At 41.0% G+C, this 17015-nt stretch overlaps 1 protein-coding gene, 1 long non-coding RNA gene and 1 pseudogene across 2 annotated transcripts; 2 read left to right on the top strand and 1 right to left on the bottom strand.

Moving 5' to 3' along the window:
* Positions 1-2522: 2522 nt before the first annotated feature.
* Positions 2523-6160, bottom strand: LOC127942313 (Bardet-Biedl syndrome 1 protein-like; annotated as a pseudogene).
* Positions 6161-6612: 452 nt separating this feature from the next.
* Positions 6613-14852, top strand: LOC127941548 (uncharacterized). The gene is made up of 2 exons (XR_008149104.1): positions 6613-6779; positions 13833-14852. It is a non-coding gene; the product is annotated as an uncharacterized LOC127941548 (long non-coding RNA).
* On the top strand, positions 6773-14852 carry LOC127941547 (uncharacterized). Its single transcript, XM_052536687.1, has one exon. The coding sequence runs from the start codon at positions 8224-8226 to the stop codon at positions 13459-13461; it is 5238 nt and encodes a 1745-aa protein (XP_052392647.1). The 5' UTR covers positions 6773-8223; the 3' UTR covers positions 13462-14852.
* Positions 14853-17015: the final 2163 nt, after the last annotated feature.

Here is a 17015-nt window from a genome sequence, read left to right as displayed (position 1 = left end):
ATATTAGAAATGTCTTTTAATTGATTTAATGTGTCCTTGCTGAATAAAAGTGTTATTTCTTAAAAATTATGGTAGTGAATGGTAGTGTTTTATATAGGATATAGAAATTTGTGTGCACTGGTGTTTAATGCTGCATTCATGTCATCTCAGTCGTTATTTTTGTTTTCTTTGCTTACAAAAAGTGTTACTGTTAGTCTGGCACGTCTGATGGCAGATGGAGAATTTTAACTATGACTCTTCATACCTTTTATGGACCTTGACACTGTTATTTACTTGGCAGTCTATGAGACAGTCACAAGGCTCCAGGTTTTCATCCAAAATATCTTAAATTGTTTTCCGAAGATTAACTGAGCTTTTACGGGTTCGGAACAACATGGGGGTAAGTGATTAATGACAAAAAAAATTTTTTAGGGTGGAGTATCCCTTTAAGAGTTGTCATCTTTTTGATTACAATAATTGTGACGTGATGACATGTGACATGGATTTTGACATGTGATATTGAAGTTAGAGGACTGGATGGATGTGGTGATTGATGACCGGCTGCCTAGCTACTTTTCGTCCTCTCAGCTGAAGGAGTTCTGGAGCGCCCCTGGTGGAGAAGGCAAATACAAAGTAAGAAGGATTTCACAAGTAGTCTTCAGACCAGGGTCTTGTTTGCTTGTGTAATGAGTTCAGTTATGAATGTGGCAAGTTGAACGGCTGCTATGAGGCTCTGTCAGGAGGCTGTACGTCGGAGGGGTTTGTGGACTTCACTGGTGGAGTGACAGAGATATATGAGCTAAATAAAACTCCACCCAACCTCTTCAACATCATCAGAAGAGCTGTGGAGAGAGGCTCCTGATGGGCTGCACCGTAGATGTTAGTACTGTGGCATAAAATACAGAAAATCTTTTTTAACCCCTCCAATAATATAATATAATATAATATAATATAATATAATATAATATAATATAATATAATATAATATAATATAATATAATATAATATAATATAATATATACACATTTAAAATATTAATACTTCTAACCGTTTTTATTCACATGTAGAAATCTAAATTAAAAATGCAATTAAAATTGTGTGTATATATGTATATTATTCAAGTATTTTCTCTATGGGGGCTAGAAGGATGAAATTTCAATAGATGTACCAGAGGAGGTGAGTTTTCCTGTAAAAAAAATTTCAGCAGTACTGCACACAGATGCATCCTGGGAAGTTTTGCCGGCTAAATAATGTGGTGTTCCTATGGCAGCCTGCACTCCAGGAGAGCGACATTGACGAGGGCTTCAAGGCGGTCTTCACAAAGCTGGCAGGGCCGGTAAGACAGCAGGAAGTGGGAGGACTTCACGGGTTGCTGTAGTGCCCAATAGCTTGATTGACTCACTCACTCACTCTGGTCTAGATGGAGATCAATGTGTTGAAACTCCAGATAATTTTAAACCAGGTTGTTAGCAAATGTGTGTGTGCTTACTGACAAATAAAGCAAATGTCACAGGTTTCACAATTGTGGTAATTGACAACATTCCGCATGTACTGCAAATAAAGTCTTGTCTATGACTTTATTTGCAGTATATGTGGAATGTCCATATGATTGTTCTTCTCACAGATAAAGATTATAAAGACAGACGGATTTGACAAAGAGGCTTGTCGAGCCATGATCAATCTTTTGGATGTATCCTTTGAAGACTCCACACTCAAGAATGTTAGCATTTGTGGTCCATTTTTATAGGTCACACTGTGAATAGTTTGCTTTAAAGTCAAAGTCAAACCTTAATCTTCCCTGAAGATAACTGGCACTGGTAAGCTGCGACTGACAGACTTCCGTGAGCTCTGGGAGAAGATCAAATGATATGTTGTCAGTGGCAACATTTTCTGCTTGCTTTTACTGTATATATAAATGTTAGACAAACAGTACTGTTTAATAGTTTGGAGTCAACAAGATATTTTAATTTATTTATTCATAGTTTTATTCAGCAAAGGATGCATACAGTTGATCAAAAGTGGCAGTTAAGACGTTTGCGTAAAAAAAAAAAAAACACGTCTATTTTAATACATTTTTTCAACATTTCTAATTATAAACTGATACATTATAAACAGATAATTTTAAGGATAATTGTACAGAAATTAAACAATTCCACAGATATATAGAAAAGAAGAGCAAAAGCTTGTCTGATAATATAGTGAAGTTGCTGAGGCAGGGTTGGACTTGGACAGTATTGACAAATAAAACATCATAATGTCTCTTACATCCAAACTATGTGACCTATGGAGCGCTAGGCCTCGCAGCTATCAGTCAAACACTCCATCACTAGCCATTAAAAGGTGCAGAGATATTACCTATGAGGACATGCCTCATTCAATCCTGATCTAAGCCATCTCTTGGGCCAGCGCAAGCTTCTCTTTACTCCCGTGATTTAAGGCTCTCCCTTCCAAGCACCTCTGTGGAGAAGCCTAACTGCTGGTTGGAGCATAGCAAGAGTTGAAGATGCCTGTGAAGCTTAACTAGACGTGTCTGACTCTCGCTCTCAGTTCAGTGCAAGTCCTTCACTCACAGGCATGTGGGCGGTGAGGAGAGGAGCACTTTCCTTCCCTCAGCACAAACACCTGGAATCAGAAACGTAACGTTAAACAGCTGCTTGACTTAATCCAGGGTTTGTTGTACTGTAATAAACATTTATGTCGTGCATCATGGGAATGTACAGGGTTGTCATGCTCCTGCGATGGCACCAGTGGCAGAACCCATCTTTGTTGGTGAATGTTCATAGGATTTCCAGCTTCAAGCAAGAGACTAAGCACATTTTATTGTGCATAGAATATGTATGCCACTGCATTTTAGAGAAACACTGTTTTATTATCAAATATATAGGGTGAGAGTCTCTCTTTGATGATGTCAGAGATCCCTTTGTCACTCAAGCACTCCACAAAAGTGTCATTGGGGTAATTCAGCCCTGGTACCAGTAGGGGGATCTACAGACACACAACGATTCACTGTAGTAATCAGTAAAACATTACACATTAAAAGAATTTGCTTATATCAGAAAATAATATTATTAATGGAATTGCTCAACTGAGGTCATCGTACAGAAAACTGATGGCCAGGTTCATGACTGGACGGCACGCTGCAGTGTTCTGGATGTTCAATGTATGCTTAAAGGATGGGCCCAACCCTTGAACCTGTGCAGAAACAGGAAGCAGACGTTGAGGTTGGTATCAGCCGTCCATTGTCATCTTGTTGGCACATTCAGAATTGCTCAACTCACCACAGCATTCATATTGAGCAGCTGGGTCAAGCTCGCTGACATGGGTGTGAGCCTGGACTCCAGGGCTTTGACATAGGCCCGTGCTGCAGTGGGACGCAGCCTGCTCAGATCCATCTGAAAAGCTCTGTGCATGGCTGCATAGAAAAAGACAACAACGGTCTCAACTTTCAGGTTTATTTGATGTGAAATACTGTTAAATAACAATATTGTAAATTGTTACAATGAAATAAATAAAAAAACTTTTCTATTTGAATTTATTTTAAAAATTAATTTATTCCTTATTATCAATGGTCAAATTAGTTTTGCTGATCAACATTTTTATGGAACCATAATACAGTACCATTCCAATTTTGGTGTGAGAAAGATTTTTTTTATAGTGATACAGAATATTTTTATTCTGTTCTTTAGACCAAGAACCATGAAAACGTATCTTGGTTTCCACAAAGTTACACTGTGTGCAGAATTATTAGGCAAATGAGTATTTTGACCACATCATCCTCTTTATGCATGTTGTCTTACTCCAAGCTGTATAGGCTCGAAAGCCTACTACCAATTAAGCATATTAGGTGATGTGCATCTCAGTAATGAGAAGGGGTGTGGTTTAATGACATCAACACCCTATATCAGGTGTGCATAATTATTAGGCAACTTCCTTTCCTTTGGCAAAATGGGTCAAAAGAAGGACAGGCTCCGAAAAGTCAAAAATAGTGAGATATCTTGCAGAGGGATGCAGCACTCTTAAAATTGCCAAGCTTCTGAAGCGTGATCATCGAACAATCAAGCGTTTCATTCAAAATAGCCAACAGGGTCGCAAGAAGCGTGTGGAAAAACCAAGGCGCAAAATAACTGCCCGTGAACTGAGAAAAGTCAAGCGTACAGCTGCCAAGATGCCACTTGCCACCAGTTTTGCCATATTTCAGAGCTGCAACATCACTGGAGTGCCCAAAAGCACAAGGTGTGCAATACTCAGAGACATGGCCAAGGTAAGAAAAGGCTGAAAAATGACCACCACTGAACAAGACACACATGCTGAAACGTCAAGACTGGGCAAAGAAATATCTCAAGACTGATTTTTCTAAGGTTTTATGGACTGATGAAATGAGAGTGAGTCTTGATGGGCCAGATGGATGGGCCCGTGGCTGGATCGGTAAAGGGCAGAGAGCTCCAGTCCGACTCAGACGCCAGCAAGGTGGAGGTGGAGTACTGGTTTGGGCTGCTATCATCAAAGATGAGCTTGTGGGGCCTTTTCGGGTTGAGGATGGAGTCAAGCTCAACTCCCAGTCCTACTGCCAGTTTCTGGAAGACACCTTCTTCAAGCAGTGGTACAGGAAGAAGTCTGCATCCTTCAAGAAAAACATGATTTTCATGCAGGACAATGCTCCATCACACGCGTCCAAGTACTCCACAGCGTGGCTGGCAAGAAAGGGTCTAAAAGAAGAAAAACTAATGACTTGGCCTCCTTGTTCACCTGATCTGAACCCCATAGAGAACCTGTGGTCCATCATGAAATGTGAGATTTACAAGGAGGGAAAACCTCTCTGAACAGTGTCTGGGAGGCTGTGGTTGCTGCTGCACGCAATGTTGATGGTGAACAGATCAAAACACTGACAGAATCCATGGATGGCAGGCTTTTGAGTGTCCTTGCAAAGAAAGGTGGCTATATTGGTCCCTGATTTGTTTTTGAATGTCAGAAATGTATATTTGTGAATGTTGAGATGTTATATTGGTTTCACTGCTGAAAATAAATAATTGAAATGGGTATATATTTGTTTTTTAAGTTGCCTAATAATTATGCACAGTAATAGTCACCTGCACACACAGATATCCTCCTAAAATAGCTACAACTAAAAACAAACTAAAAACTACTTCCAAAAATATTCAGCTTTGATATTAATGAGTTTTTGGAATCATTGAGAACATGGTTGTTGTTCAATAATAAAATTATTCCTCAAAAATACAACTTGCCTAATAATTCTGCACTCCCTGTGTATATATAAAAAAGTTTTTTGATAATAAGAAAACCAGTATTAATAATTGTATACCAAAAATAACTGATAATAATTGAGCATCAAATAAGCATATTAGAGATTAGATGATTTCTGAATTTTTTTCAAGTTTTGGTTGCTCAAAATTCACAAGAATAAAGTGCATTTCAAATAAAGTAAACAGAAAACAGTGATTATAAATTGTAATACTGTTTTAGAACATTACTGTTTTTACTGCACTTTTTATTAAATAAATGCAGCCTTAAGCATAAATATTATTCCTAATTTTTGACTGGTAGTGTATATAATATGCATATGATATTAAAAAAATTTCCTCAGCTGAAATTTTGAGATGTGGCTTTACCAGGAAAGTTTTCTACTACTTCCTTTCTCCCTTAAAAACACTCTAAAGAGCATACCAATTTCAGTTTTACAGTTGTTTCGGTTTTTGGCTAAATCAAAGCTTTAATTTCAACATAGGTGCTTCATGAAAAAAATTTACTTTGGTGCATCACTTACCTAATGCATTTTCATGCTTTCTCAAGGTCTGATCCACGTAGAGCTTGGTTTTCTTGGGAACATTCAGACGAATGCTCTGGGCTATTGGAAGTCCAGAGGCCAAGTCCCTGTCGTCAGACACAGCCGTCCTCTTGAGGATCTTCACAATCAAACCTCCTTCTGGATTACATACAGTTTATGACATTTACAATGGTTTATATGTTCAGCGTTATAGTTACCCTGAACTTTTTTATCTACCATGCAACATGCTTTACTACCTTTGGTAGTCATCATCAGAGAGCCATCTTCCCGTCCATCACGCCCGAATCAAATGCTTATCTCTATATCCTGTAGGCATGAAAGTCTCTGATGATGATTTTGAGAACAGTAGTGGTGTTTTTTCAAACACCTTTTTTGCATGAAGGTTGCTGTTCGTAGATATTTGGACACGAGATAAGTACATAACTTTCTTTACATAATAATTAGCCTATTAGTTTAGCAACCAAATGTTATACCGCATCCAACGATTCACTCATGGAAACGATTCATATGCCCAATGATAGGTTTGCAAGCCCATCTGCATGGGTAAGTTTCAGTTTTTAATAAGTAAAGCCCGGCTCACACTGTGCAATTTTGGCCATGATTTGGTCATCTGAGATAAATATAGAAAAACCTTAAAGATTCCTAGCCCTAGGCTAAAATCTGTAGTCTTTGATCTCTGGTTTGACATGTTCACCGACAGCCAGAATTTCGTCTGAGGTCAAATTTGATCGCAACGGCCAAAAATCAGCTATGTCAGAAGATTTGGTGCACAGCCTGCAATTTGACTTCTCAGACAATGAACATTAAACCTTCTCCGTTTTTCAAATGTAGGGGATTTACATTTTTCTAATATGTGGAGACTTTTATTTTGATGTTTGTCGTGGGCGCCGCCATTTTGTAGGTTTTGACGAGTTGCGCGGAGAGAGCGAGAGAGCGGAGAAGAGCAGCGGTGAGCTGAAATTGAATGTTGATCTCGGGTAGTCAATCGCGGGAAAAAGTCCCGTTTAGACTCGCGACATATATAAGAGCTGCATGACGTTGCTTCTGAGTCTTCGTGTATATGAACAAGTTTAACGAAGTAAGCGTTAAAATGAGTTTTCTGCCGTGTTCATGCATGAAGCTGGACAAAAGACCTGTTAGTTTCATTAAGTCTCAGTCACGTAGGAGTTAAACAGTCTTGTGTTTTCTTTGCTTCAAACAGTTTTTGTTTCATTTGTTCAAACGAACTTGAAACAGTGATTGCTGTTACAGATCGTGTGAATTAAGGTTCGCTGAGTCATCGGATAGGGTCGTGCGTTGTTTGTCTTCTCATTGTGCCTCCATCAGCTGGGATTGCGGCCTCGTTGAATCAAGCTGCCGTCGTCAGGATCGCGAGGACAATCGCTGAGGGTTAGTGAGTGAAGAAACAGTACCCTGCCATCCATTGGACATCTTTCAGCACCTCATTCATGAACCAAGAGTGGTGATAAAAATTATTTTCCTCTTTTCCTTCTGAAAACTGGTAAGCAAACTGCCATTTTCTGTAAGTGAGTCATCTGAACTGTGAAATCATACAGATATTTTGATGGAACTGTGATCAGTGAATTTTCCTGCGAAGGGATTCATAGTCTTTCTTTTGTGTACATAACTGAACTTTTTGGGACTGTGAACTCCATATATGGATAGAGTATAACTTTTCACCTTTTTTTTCCTGGATTTTTGAATTGGATCTTGGATTTTTGAGCCGGATTGAAGTGAACTTCAAAGTGTACTTTGTTTGAAAGGTTGAGTTAACTGTGAAACGTTTTGTTTAAGGTTACTTACAATAAGTGACACTGATTCTTACTTTCCTCAGATTGAACTGTAACTGACACAAATCTGTTGATTTTTCATCTCTATTATTTTCCACATTTCTTTTATTTCACTTTGATTTGTTTACACTTGAAATTGTTTTGTAAACTTTGTGAAAACAAGGAAAACGTAATCATTTAAAATCTTGCAGTACAAATAAATGTAAAATTTGTTTGTTAACTGAAAACTGTTTATGCTAATTTTGAGTCACTTATACTAAGGAGTGGGGGCGTCTTACCTATCCTGTTAGATTCAGGGGAGGGCGGGTTTTGCAGTTAACTAGGTTTACCTCCTGAGTTTTCTACATACACACACTTCAGGTGGCTGCCGTGTATTGAGTAAATCCTGAAGCCCACCTCGCTGATTCTTGAGCATTACACATTGCAACACGATAGACACAACATACAACTAGTCTAACAGTTGTACAAAGACTAAAAGCATTGGGTGGGGGGACTAGGATCCTGTTGCTCACTCAGTCATCCTTAGTATAGTGCTGAATATTTCCCCCACAAGGCGGTGGCATATTCCCCTCCGCCACATATTGGCGTCACGAACAGGATCAATTCCTGGTTCCTGATTCAGTGTAAGTTCATGGTCCTAGAGCCGACACTATGGCTGAACTGGACGAGTTAAAGAAACAGTTTGAAGAGATGCAAAGGCGTTTCGGTGAGCAGACATGCATGTTAGAGCAAGCCAGAGCCGAACAGAGAGAGGCGCTTTCCCTCGCTAAAACTGTTATTGAACAACAGGCTGCCGCTCAGAGAGCACCATCTACTGTTTACATCCCTAGGGATCGTAAGCTTCCAGAGTTCACCGGATGTCGTTCCAAGCCTGGTGAGTTGAGTATAGAAGAATGGATAAGTTCAATGAAGTCCGCCTTCAAGGTGATGAAAATTCCTGAAGAAGACAGAATTGAGTTTGTTAAGCAGTATTTAAAAGATGAGGCTAAGATGACAGTCAAGATCACACTCAACGGAAAGGAGAAGTCAGTGGATGAGATTTTCGATGCTTTGGATCAGACTTATGGGGACAAACTTCCCATTGGCAGCAGACTGAAAGAGTTTTATGACCGCAAACAAATGCCTGGAGAAACAATCCGTTCTTATGCTTATGACTTGCAGGAGAAGCTAAGTATCATCCAGAGTCGAGAGCCGTCTAGAGTTCCTGATGCTGATGGAGTTTTGAAGGAACAGCTTGTGTTGGGCCTGAAAGACGATTCGCTACGGCGTGAAATGAAGAGGAGAGTTAAAACTGAGAAGGACCTGACATTCATCCAGCTTATGCAGGAAGCTATTACTTGGTCTGAAGAAGAGGAGGTGCAGGTTCCAAGCAATCCGAGAACGAGTACTCGTCCACGTGGTGTCGTTCATGCTACCACTGCAACAGAGAGCTCTTCAGCCCCTCTCACCCTGGAGTCACTCCATGAAGCCATTCAACAGATAGCTGCCCGACAAGAAGAACTGTTTCAGATGGTAAACAGCAAAGAAAAATTGAAACCTGCAGTGAAGGAAAACAAGGCAAAAAGTGCACCTTTGAAAGATAGTGAAGGAAGGTACATCTGTTATACGTGTGGTAAGCCAGGACACACAAGCCGACGTTGTCTTCAGAGCAGAGAAAACTCTAGTAGAGTGCAACCTAACACAGCAGAGATAGAAAAGACAGCTGACAGAGACACTTCAGTGCTAGAGAGTCCAGGTCCATCCGTTATAAGAAGTCATACTGCAGACTGTGATACAGAGAACGTTTCCAAGTCACTTTGTGAAAGTGCTTTTGGTGATTGTATAACCATTGAGGTGAAAATTGCGGGAATCAGAACAATCTGTCTCTTGGACACAGGGTCAGAAGTGACTACTATCACCGAGTCACATTTTAAGAATCACTTTGGAGAAGTTGTTCTGTCGTCTGCCAACTGGGTCCGACTTACAGCAGCAAATGGCCTAGACATTCCCATCATTGGATGTCTGGAAGCAGACATAGAGTGTTTTGGGAAGACGTTGCATGAAAAGTGCGTGTTTGTGATCAAAGAGAGCGATTCTAATGGGACAGAATTGAAAGGATTGCCTGGCATTATTGGGATGAATGTGTTGAGTGAAGTTAATGATCTATTCATGACTACTAAAGACATGAAGAAGATGGACAGGTATAGCCATGGTTTTAGGGAGGCAAAAGTCCAGCGAGTTTTAGCTAACATAAAGATGCAGACTGAGGCACTGAGTTGTGGTGACAAGATTGGCTTTGTGAAGGTTGCTGGGAAGCAATCAGTAACTATTCCACCATTCAGTGAACGTGTTTTAGAAGGCCGCTGCAGGATACCACCAAAAGTGAGCTGTCAAGTGTTGGTTGAGGCCTCGTCAAATGTCAGTTTGCCTAAGAGTGTTCTGATTGCTAATGTGCTTGCTAAGACTGCCAATGGTAAAGTTCCAGTCAGAGTGTTAAATTCTAGTGAAAAGCCTGTAAAGCTCCCACCACGATGTAGGATCGCAGCACTGTCCAAGCCCCAGGAAGTTGTGCCAAGGGTGCTCGTCGAGTTTGAGGAAAAAGAGAATGCTTTGCATGTTAAAGCTGTGCAGCAACATAAGGTGAAGGCAGAGATAAGCACTTCAGGACAGCTGCCAGTTCCAGTGCAAATTAATCTAGAGAACCTCACAGAAACACAACGTTGCAAACTCCAAAACTTACTGGCTAAGCACAGTGATGTGTTTTCAAAGAACGATTGTGACTTCGGTTATACAACTGCTGTCACACATAGTGTCCCAACAGGAGATGCTCCTCCCATTAAGCAAAGACATCGCAGAATCCCACCTCAGGTTTTTCAGGAAGTGAAAAAACATGTTCAAGATTTAGTATCTCAAGGTATTCTCAGAGAAAGCTGTAGCCCATGGGCATCTCCAGCTGTGATTGTGATCAAGAAGGATGGCAGCGTACGCTTTTGCTGTGATTACAGAAGGTTGAATAAAGTGACCTGCAAAGATGCTTATCCTCTCCCTCGTGTGGAGGAATCGTTGGATGCCTTGGGAAATGCACAGCTGTTCTCCACACTTGATCTTACCTCCGGGTATTTCCAAGTAGCGATGAGTGAGGAGGATAGAACAAAGACGGCGGTCACCACTCCCTTTGGACTGTTTGAATGGACCAGGATGCCATTTGGACTTTGCAATGCACCTGCAACATTCCAGCGTCTGATGGGGGTGGTGCTCGGTGATCTAACGTTTGACATACTGCTCATCTACCTTGATGACATCATTGTTTTTTCGAAAGACTTCGAAACCCATTGTCAAAGACTGGAAATAGTATTCAATCGATTGAGACAGCATGGTTTGAAACTGAAACCCAGCAAGTGTTTCCTTTTGAAACCCGAAGTGAAATTCTTGGGTCACCTTATTTCTTCCCAGGGAATAAAGGTGGATGGAGAGAAAACTCAGGTTTTGGAATCCTGGCCTGCACCCATGAATGTCAAAGAGTTAAGACAGATCCTTGGATTCATGAGTTACTACAGGAGGTTTGTTCCTGGTTTTGCTCAGTTAGCCCGGCCCCTTCATGCCCTGGTTGGTAAAGGAGGGAAAGAGAAAATCATTGAACCCCTTAACTGGACAACAGAATGTCAAACTGCATTTGACAAACTCAAGCAGTGTTTAATGTCTCCGCCAGTTCTCGCGTACCCAGATTTCAGTCAGTCTTTTGTACTCACAACTGATGGAAGCCTGCATGGTCTTGGAGCTGTGTTAAGTCAACGACAAGGAGGGGTTGAGCGTGTGATTGCGTATGCAAGTCGGGGTCTTCGTGGATCAGAAAAGAATGATAGAAATTACAGTGCTTTCAAGCTGGAGCTACTTGCCTTGAAATGGGCTGTAACTGAAAAGTTCAAAGAATACCTGATCTACTCCAAGTTCTCTGTGATAACTGATCACAACCCTTTGCGCTACTTGGCGACCGCTAATTTAGGAGCTGTTGAACAACGGTGGATAGCTCAGTTGTCAGAATTTGATTTTGAAGTCTACTACAAACCAGGACGGCAAAACACAAATGCCGATGTGTTATCACGGATTCCATCCAGTGAGGAGCCTGAGCAAGAGGACTCTGCTAAAGACTTCATTAGGATGAATTCAGATGAAGTGCGTGCATGTTTATGGCCAGTTGCCAACAAGCATCAGATAGTACAAGCATCGGTTCAGGTATCAGTGACAAGGAAAGTCCCCGGATATAGCTGGAGTGATATAGAAGAGCAACAAAAGATCGACCCTCATATAGCTCCTATATACCGTGCTGTACTAACCAACAAGAACCTGAGTCCAGTTGAGCAACGCAATATGGATGTTGAGTTAAAAAAGCTTTCTAGACAATTCACACGACTCAAGCTTAAAAAAGGAGTGATGTTCCGTTCCATCTTTGATCCCCGGGACGGAGAAGAAATTTGTCAATTAGTGGTTCCAGAACCCTTGCGTTACAAAGTGTACGAGAGTCAGCATGATCATTGTGGCCATTTTGGAGAAAGAAGCACGCTGGAGCGCATGAGGCGGAGCTATTACTGGCCGACAATGAGTAAGGATATTCAAAACTGGATTCAGGAATGCAAGAGATGTGCCCTTGCTAAAGACGTTTTTCCTAAAATACGAGCCCCAATGACATGTACTAATGTATCTGCCCCGCTGGAAGTCCTTGCTATGGATTATACAGTCTTGGAGGAATCTTTGGGAGGATATGAAAATGTCCTCGTCCTAACTGACATGTTTACTCGTTTCACGGTAGCAGTGCCAACCAGAAATCAGACCGCTCATACCACTGCAAAAGCCCTTGTGCAGCATTGGTTTGTCCACTACGGCTGTCCTGCACGACTACATTCCGACCAAGGTCGATGTTTTGAAGCAAATGTCATCAAAGAACTGTGTAAAGTCTATGGAATCGGAAAGAGTCGCACCACTCCGTATCATCCACAGGGTAACTCCCAGTGCGAAAGATTTAATAGAACCATGCATGATATGCTAAGGACGTTACCCCCGGAAAAGAAAAGGAATTGGAAACAGTATCTGCCCGAGTTGGCGATGGCATACAATAGCCGAATCCACACTTCAACTGGCTATTCGCCATTCTATTTAATGTTTGGGAGGGATGCCAGAATGCCGATGGATATCCTTAATGGGAGAGACTTGGAGGACAGTAGAGCTGACAATCTTGATGATTGGGTGAAAAACCATCATGATAGATTAAAGACTGCTGTTGAAGTAGCCAACTCGGCAGAACAGGAAGCTTCAAGGAGAAGAAAAAGAGCCTATGATCGGAAATCGCATGCCGCACTTATGAGACCTGGTGACCGTGTTCTGTTACGGAATCATTCACATAGGGGAAGGAATAAGATACAAGACCATTGGGAACCCTTGCCTTACACTGTAGTGAAACAGAATCACGCAGACACTCCAGTTTACACCATTCGCCCAGAGAAAGGGGGCCCATGTAAAGTTGTACATAGGGATCAACTCAAGCCTTGCACTTTTCAGTCATCACTACCACCTTGCACATCTAGACGTGAATCTAGAGCACACATAGGTCAGGCACACACTGATTCAGAAGATTCTAATGTTCTTCCAGTCCCTGTTGTTACATTTGCACCCGCTACACTCACAGACACACAAGGTAGAAGGGCAGGTGGGGATGAATCAGAGATAGGTATCAGGGACCATGTCGATGAAATGTCAGCTGATGATTCAGTAGAACAGTCTGTACTTGAGTCTATGAGTTCAGGTGGCTCCGAAGCTGAAAGTGAAAATGAAAGTATTACTGAACCTAGACGTTCACAGCGTTTGAACAGAGGTACTTTACCCGTTAGGTATAGGACTGACTATGTCTTGAAATAAGCTTATGTCAACCTGAAGGTTTGTATGTTTCTTTTAATATGAAGGTTTTTCAATCTTGCTAATTGAAAGTGTTTAATTGCTGTACTTGATGTTTTCTTGTGTGGAAAGAATATTTACCTGCTATTCTCTGTCATTTATTTTTCAGGACTGAGTTGCTGAATGGAAGTCCGGTGGCATGGCAGGGTTTAGCAGGGGGGAATGTAGGGGATTTACATTTTTCTAATATGTGGAGACTTTTATTTTGATGTTTGTCGTGGGCGCCGCCATTTTGTAGGTTTTGACGAGTTGCGCGGAGAGAGCGAGAGAGCGGAGAAGAGCAGCGGTGAGCTGAAATTGAATGTTGATCTCGGGTAGTCAATCGCGGGAAAAAGTCCCGTTTAGACTCGCGACATATATAAGAGCTGCATGACGTTGCTTCTGAGTCTTCGTGTATATGAACAAGTTTAACGAAGTAAGCGTTAAAATGAGTTTTCTGCCGTGTTCATGCATGAAGCTGGACAAAAGACCTGTTAGTTTCATTAAGTCTCAGTCACGTAGGAGTTAAACAGTCTTGTGTTTTCTTTGCTTCAAACAGTTTTTGTTTCATTTGTTCAAACGAACTTGAAACAGTGATTGCTGTTACAGATCGTGTGAATTAAGGTTCGCTGAGTCATCGGATAGGGTCGTGCGTTGTTTGTCTTCTCATTGTGCCTCCATCAGCTGGGATTGCGGCCTCGTTGAATCAAGCTGCCGTCGTCAGGATCGCGAGGACAATCGCTGAGGGTTAGTGAGTGAAGAAACAGTACCCTGCCATCCATTGGACATCTTTCAGCACCTCATTCATGAACCAAGAGTGGTGATAAAAATTATTTTCCTCTTTTCCTTCTGAAAACTGGTAAGCAAACTGCCATTTTCTGTAAGTGAGTCATCTGAACTGTGAAATCATACAGATATTTTGATGGAACTGTGATCAGTGAATTTTCCTGCGAAGGGATTCATAGTCTTTCTTTTGTGTACATAACTGAACTTTTTGGGACTGTGAACTCCATATATGGATAGAGTATAACTTTTCACCTTTTTTTTTCCTGGATTTTTGAATTGGATCTTGGATTTTTGAGCCGGATTGAAGTGAACTTCAAAGTGTACTTTGTTTGAAAGGTTGAGTTAACTGTGAAACGTTTTGTTTAAGGTTACTTACAATAAGTGACACTGATTCTTACTTTCCTCAGATTGAACTGTAACTGACACAAATCTGTTGATTTTTCATCTCTATTATTTTCCACATTTCTTTTATTTCACTTTGATTTGTTTACACTTGAAATTGTTTTGTAAACTTTGTGAAAACAAGGAAAACGTAATCATTTAAAATCTTGCAGTACAAATAAATGTAAAATTTGTTTGTTAACTGAAAACTGTTTATGCTAATTTTGAGTCACTTATACTAAGGAGTGGGGGCGTCTTACCTATCCTGTTAGATTCAGGGGAGGGCGGGTTTTGCAGTTAACTAGGTTTACCTCCTGAGTTTTCTACATACACACACTTCAGGTGGCTGCCGTGTATTGAGTAAATCCTGAAGCCCACCTCGCTGATTCTTGAGCATTACACATTGCAACACGATAGACACAACATACAACTAGTCTAACAGTTGTACAAAGACTAAAAGCATTGGGTGGGGGGACTAGGATCCTGTTGCTCACTCAGTCATCCTTAGTATAGTGCTGAATATTTCCCCCACAAGGCGGTGGCATATTCCCCTCCGCCACACAAAGCAAGCCGTAATCAGATTTCTTCTAAGCGCATAAACTTCGGCATTTCCGTCCTCCGCTCACTGAATTTATTATATATTGCCTTTGCTATAAACAGAGGTTACTCCTGCTGTTTTCATGTGGGTGTTTAGTGCTGCTTGCACTATTCTACTTAAATAAGCCAGTATTTCTGCCATTTATATACTTTTAATGATAATCAACATTACAGCCCCTTGTGCAATGCATTTAGTGGTCGCTGAACGTGTGTAGGTTGTTAATGTAGAAACTTTTTTCTTAGTTTTCTTGTGCGCACCCATTTTTAAAGTGTCTTGACTGTCATATAGGCCCAATCCCAATTCTACCCCTTAGCCCTTCCCCTATCCGAGGGAAAGGGTAGGGGTGTCTCGATTCTCTTTTGGTTGGAGGGGTAGGGGTAAGGGGAAGGGCAAGGTAGCCCTTCAAACGAAGAATTTTCAGGACCACAGTTCAAACGAAGGGGTATGAATTATCACGGCAACATGGCTGCTACAGCGAACAAACAGACACATAAATGTAAGCTTTTTTGGCATAAATATATTTACATATATTCATTTAGCTGAATGCTTTTATCCAAAGCAACTTACAATTGCTACACATGTCAGAGGTCGCACGCCTCTGGAGCAACTAGGGCTTAAGTGTCTTGCTCAGGGAGACATGTCTCACAGTGGATTAGAACCCGGGTCTCTCACATCAAAGGCATGTGTCTTATCCTCTGTGCCAACACCACCCCAAAAGAGAGGGAGAGAAAGAGAAATGGAAGGTGCGTGTATTCCCGTCTGTGCGTTTATCTTTTTAGAGTGATTTTACTTAAAAACAGCGATTTATATCCTCTCGCTGCTGGAAAATATAGCTAATGTAGCGATTCAGTATTTAAACTGTATTTAGTAAAAGTCATGGGGCAGCGTTGACAAGTTTATTTTCTCCTGGATGTGTGAGCTGCGTGATTTCCGATATGTGTGTGTGTCAGTAAGCAGCTGATTAATACAGAACGATAATTAAAGGCTCTAATGCACACCAGCACACCAGTAGATGTGTGTATTGTAAGATCTAGACGACGAATGATGGCGTATGAGGTCATGGTAGTGGTGTCCCAATCCTTAGGGAATATTTTCTCCCCTACCCCTTGTCTGTTTCAAGGGACAAGGGGAAGGGGTATAAAATAGAATTGGGATTGGGCCATAGTCTGACAACTGAGATTACACAGTGTGTTTATTTATTTTTTTAAATCGCACCGTGTGAGCATGGCTTTGGTTTAGTTTGTTATGGACATAACCATAGGAATCGATTTATGTTTCTGCCGGAGGGTGAGAAAACAGGCTTTTATTTATTTTATTTTTATAAAACACATTTACACTGCTGTTTCCACAAGTAGCCAGATTTTAGCCCTGATATTCCCTCATCGACATGTTTTGCAAAATCGCCGTCAAATATCTGAAATCTGAGGCAAATCGATGCTCGTTCACAACCGTTATAATCCTCTGAACGCACACACTAGACGATTAGACCAGACCACGAGACCACACACACTTGATCATTGTAGGAACGATTTCACCGTGACATGTGATCTCATAGAGACTAGAGAAAGAAAACAGCATCCGGTAGTTGATGCTTGCTCGCTTTTATTCCTGTAAATCACATTCATCTATAAAGGCTATTAATCTTTTCTTTTTTTATCACTTTGATAGCATTTGTATATGAAATAAGCTCATTATGAAATGCACAAAATGTTGGTTTCACTTTCAAGTACTTCGATTTGTGTAGGCTATATAACATTTTCCCAACAGATGTTGT

This window comes from Carassius gibelio, chromosome A21 (assembly GCF_023724105.1).
Source record: "Carassius gibelio isolate Cgi1373 ecotype wild population from Czech Republic chromosome A21, carGib1.2-hapl.c, whole genome shotgun sequence".
Taxonomy (NCBI): domain Eukaryota; kingdom Metazoa; phylum Chordata; class Actinopteri; order Cypriniformes; family Cyprinidae; genus Carassius; species Carassius gibelio.
Note: the sequence above shows the minus strand (reverse complement) of the source record. Positions and strands in the feature narration are given on the sequence as shown.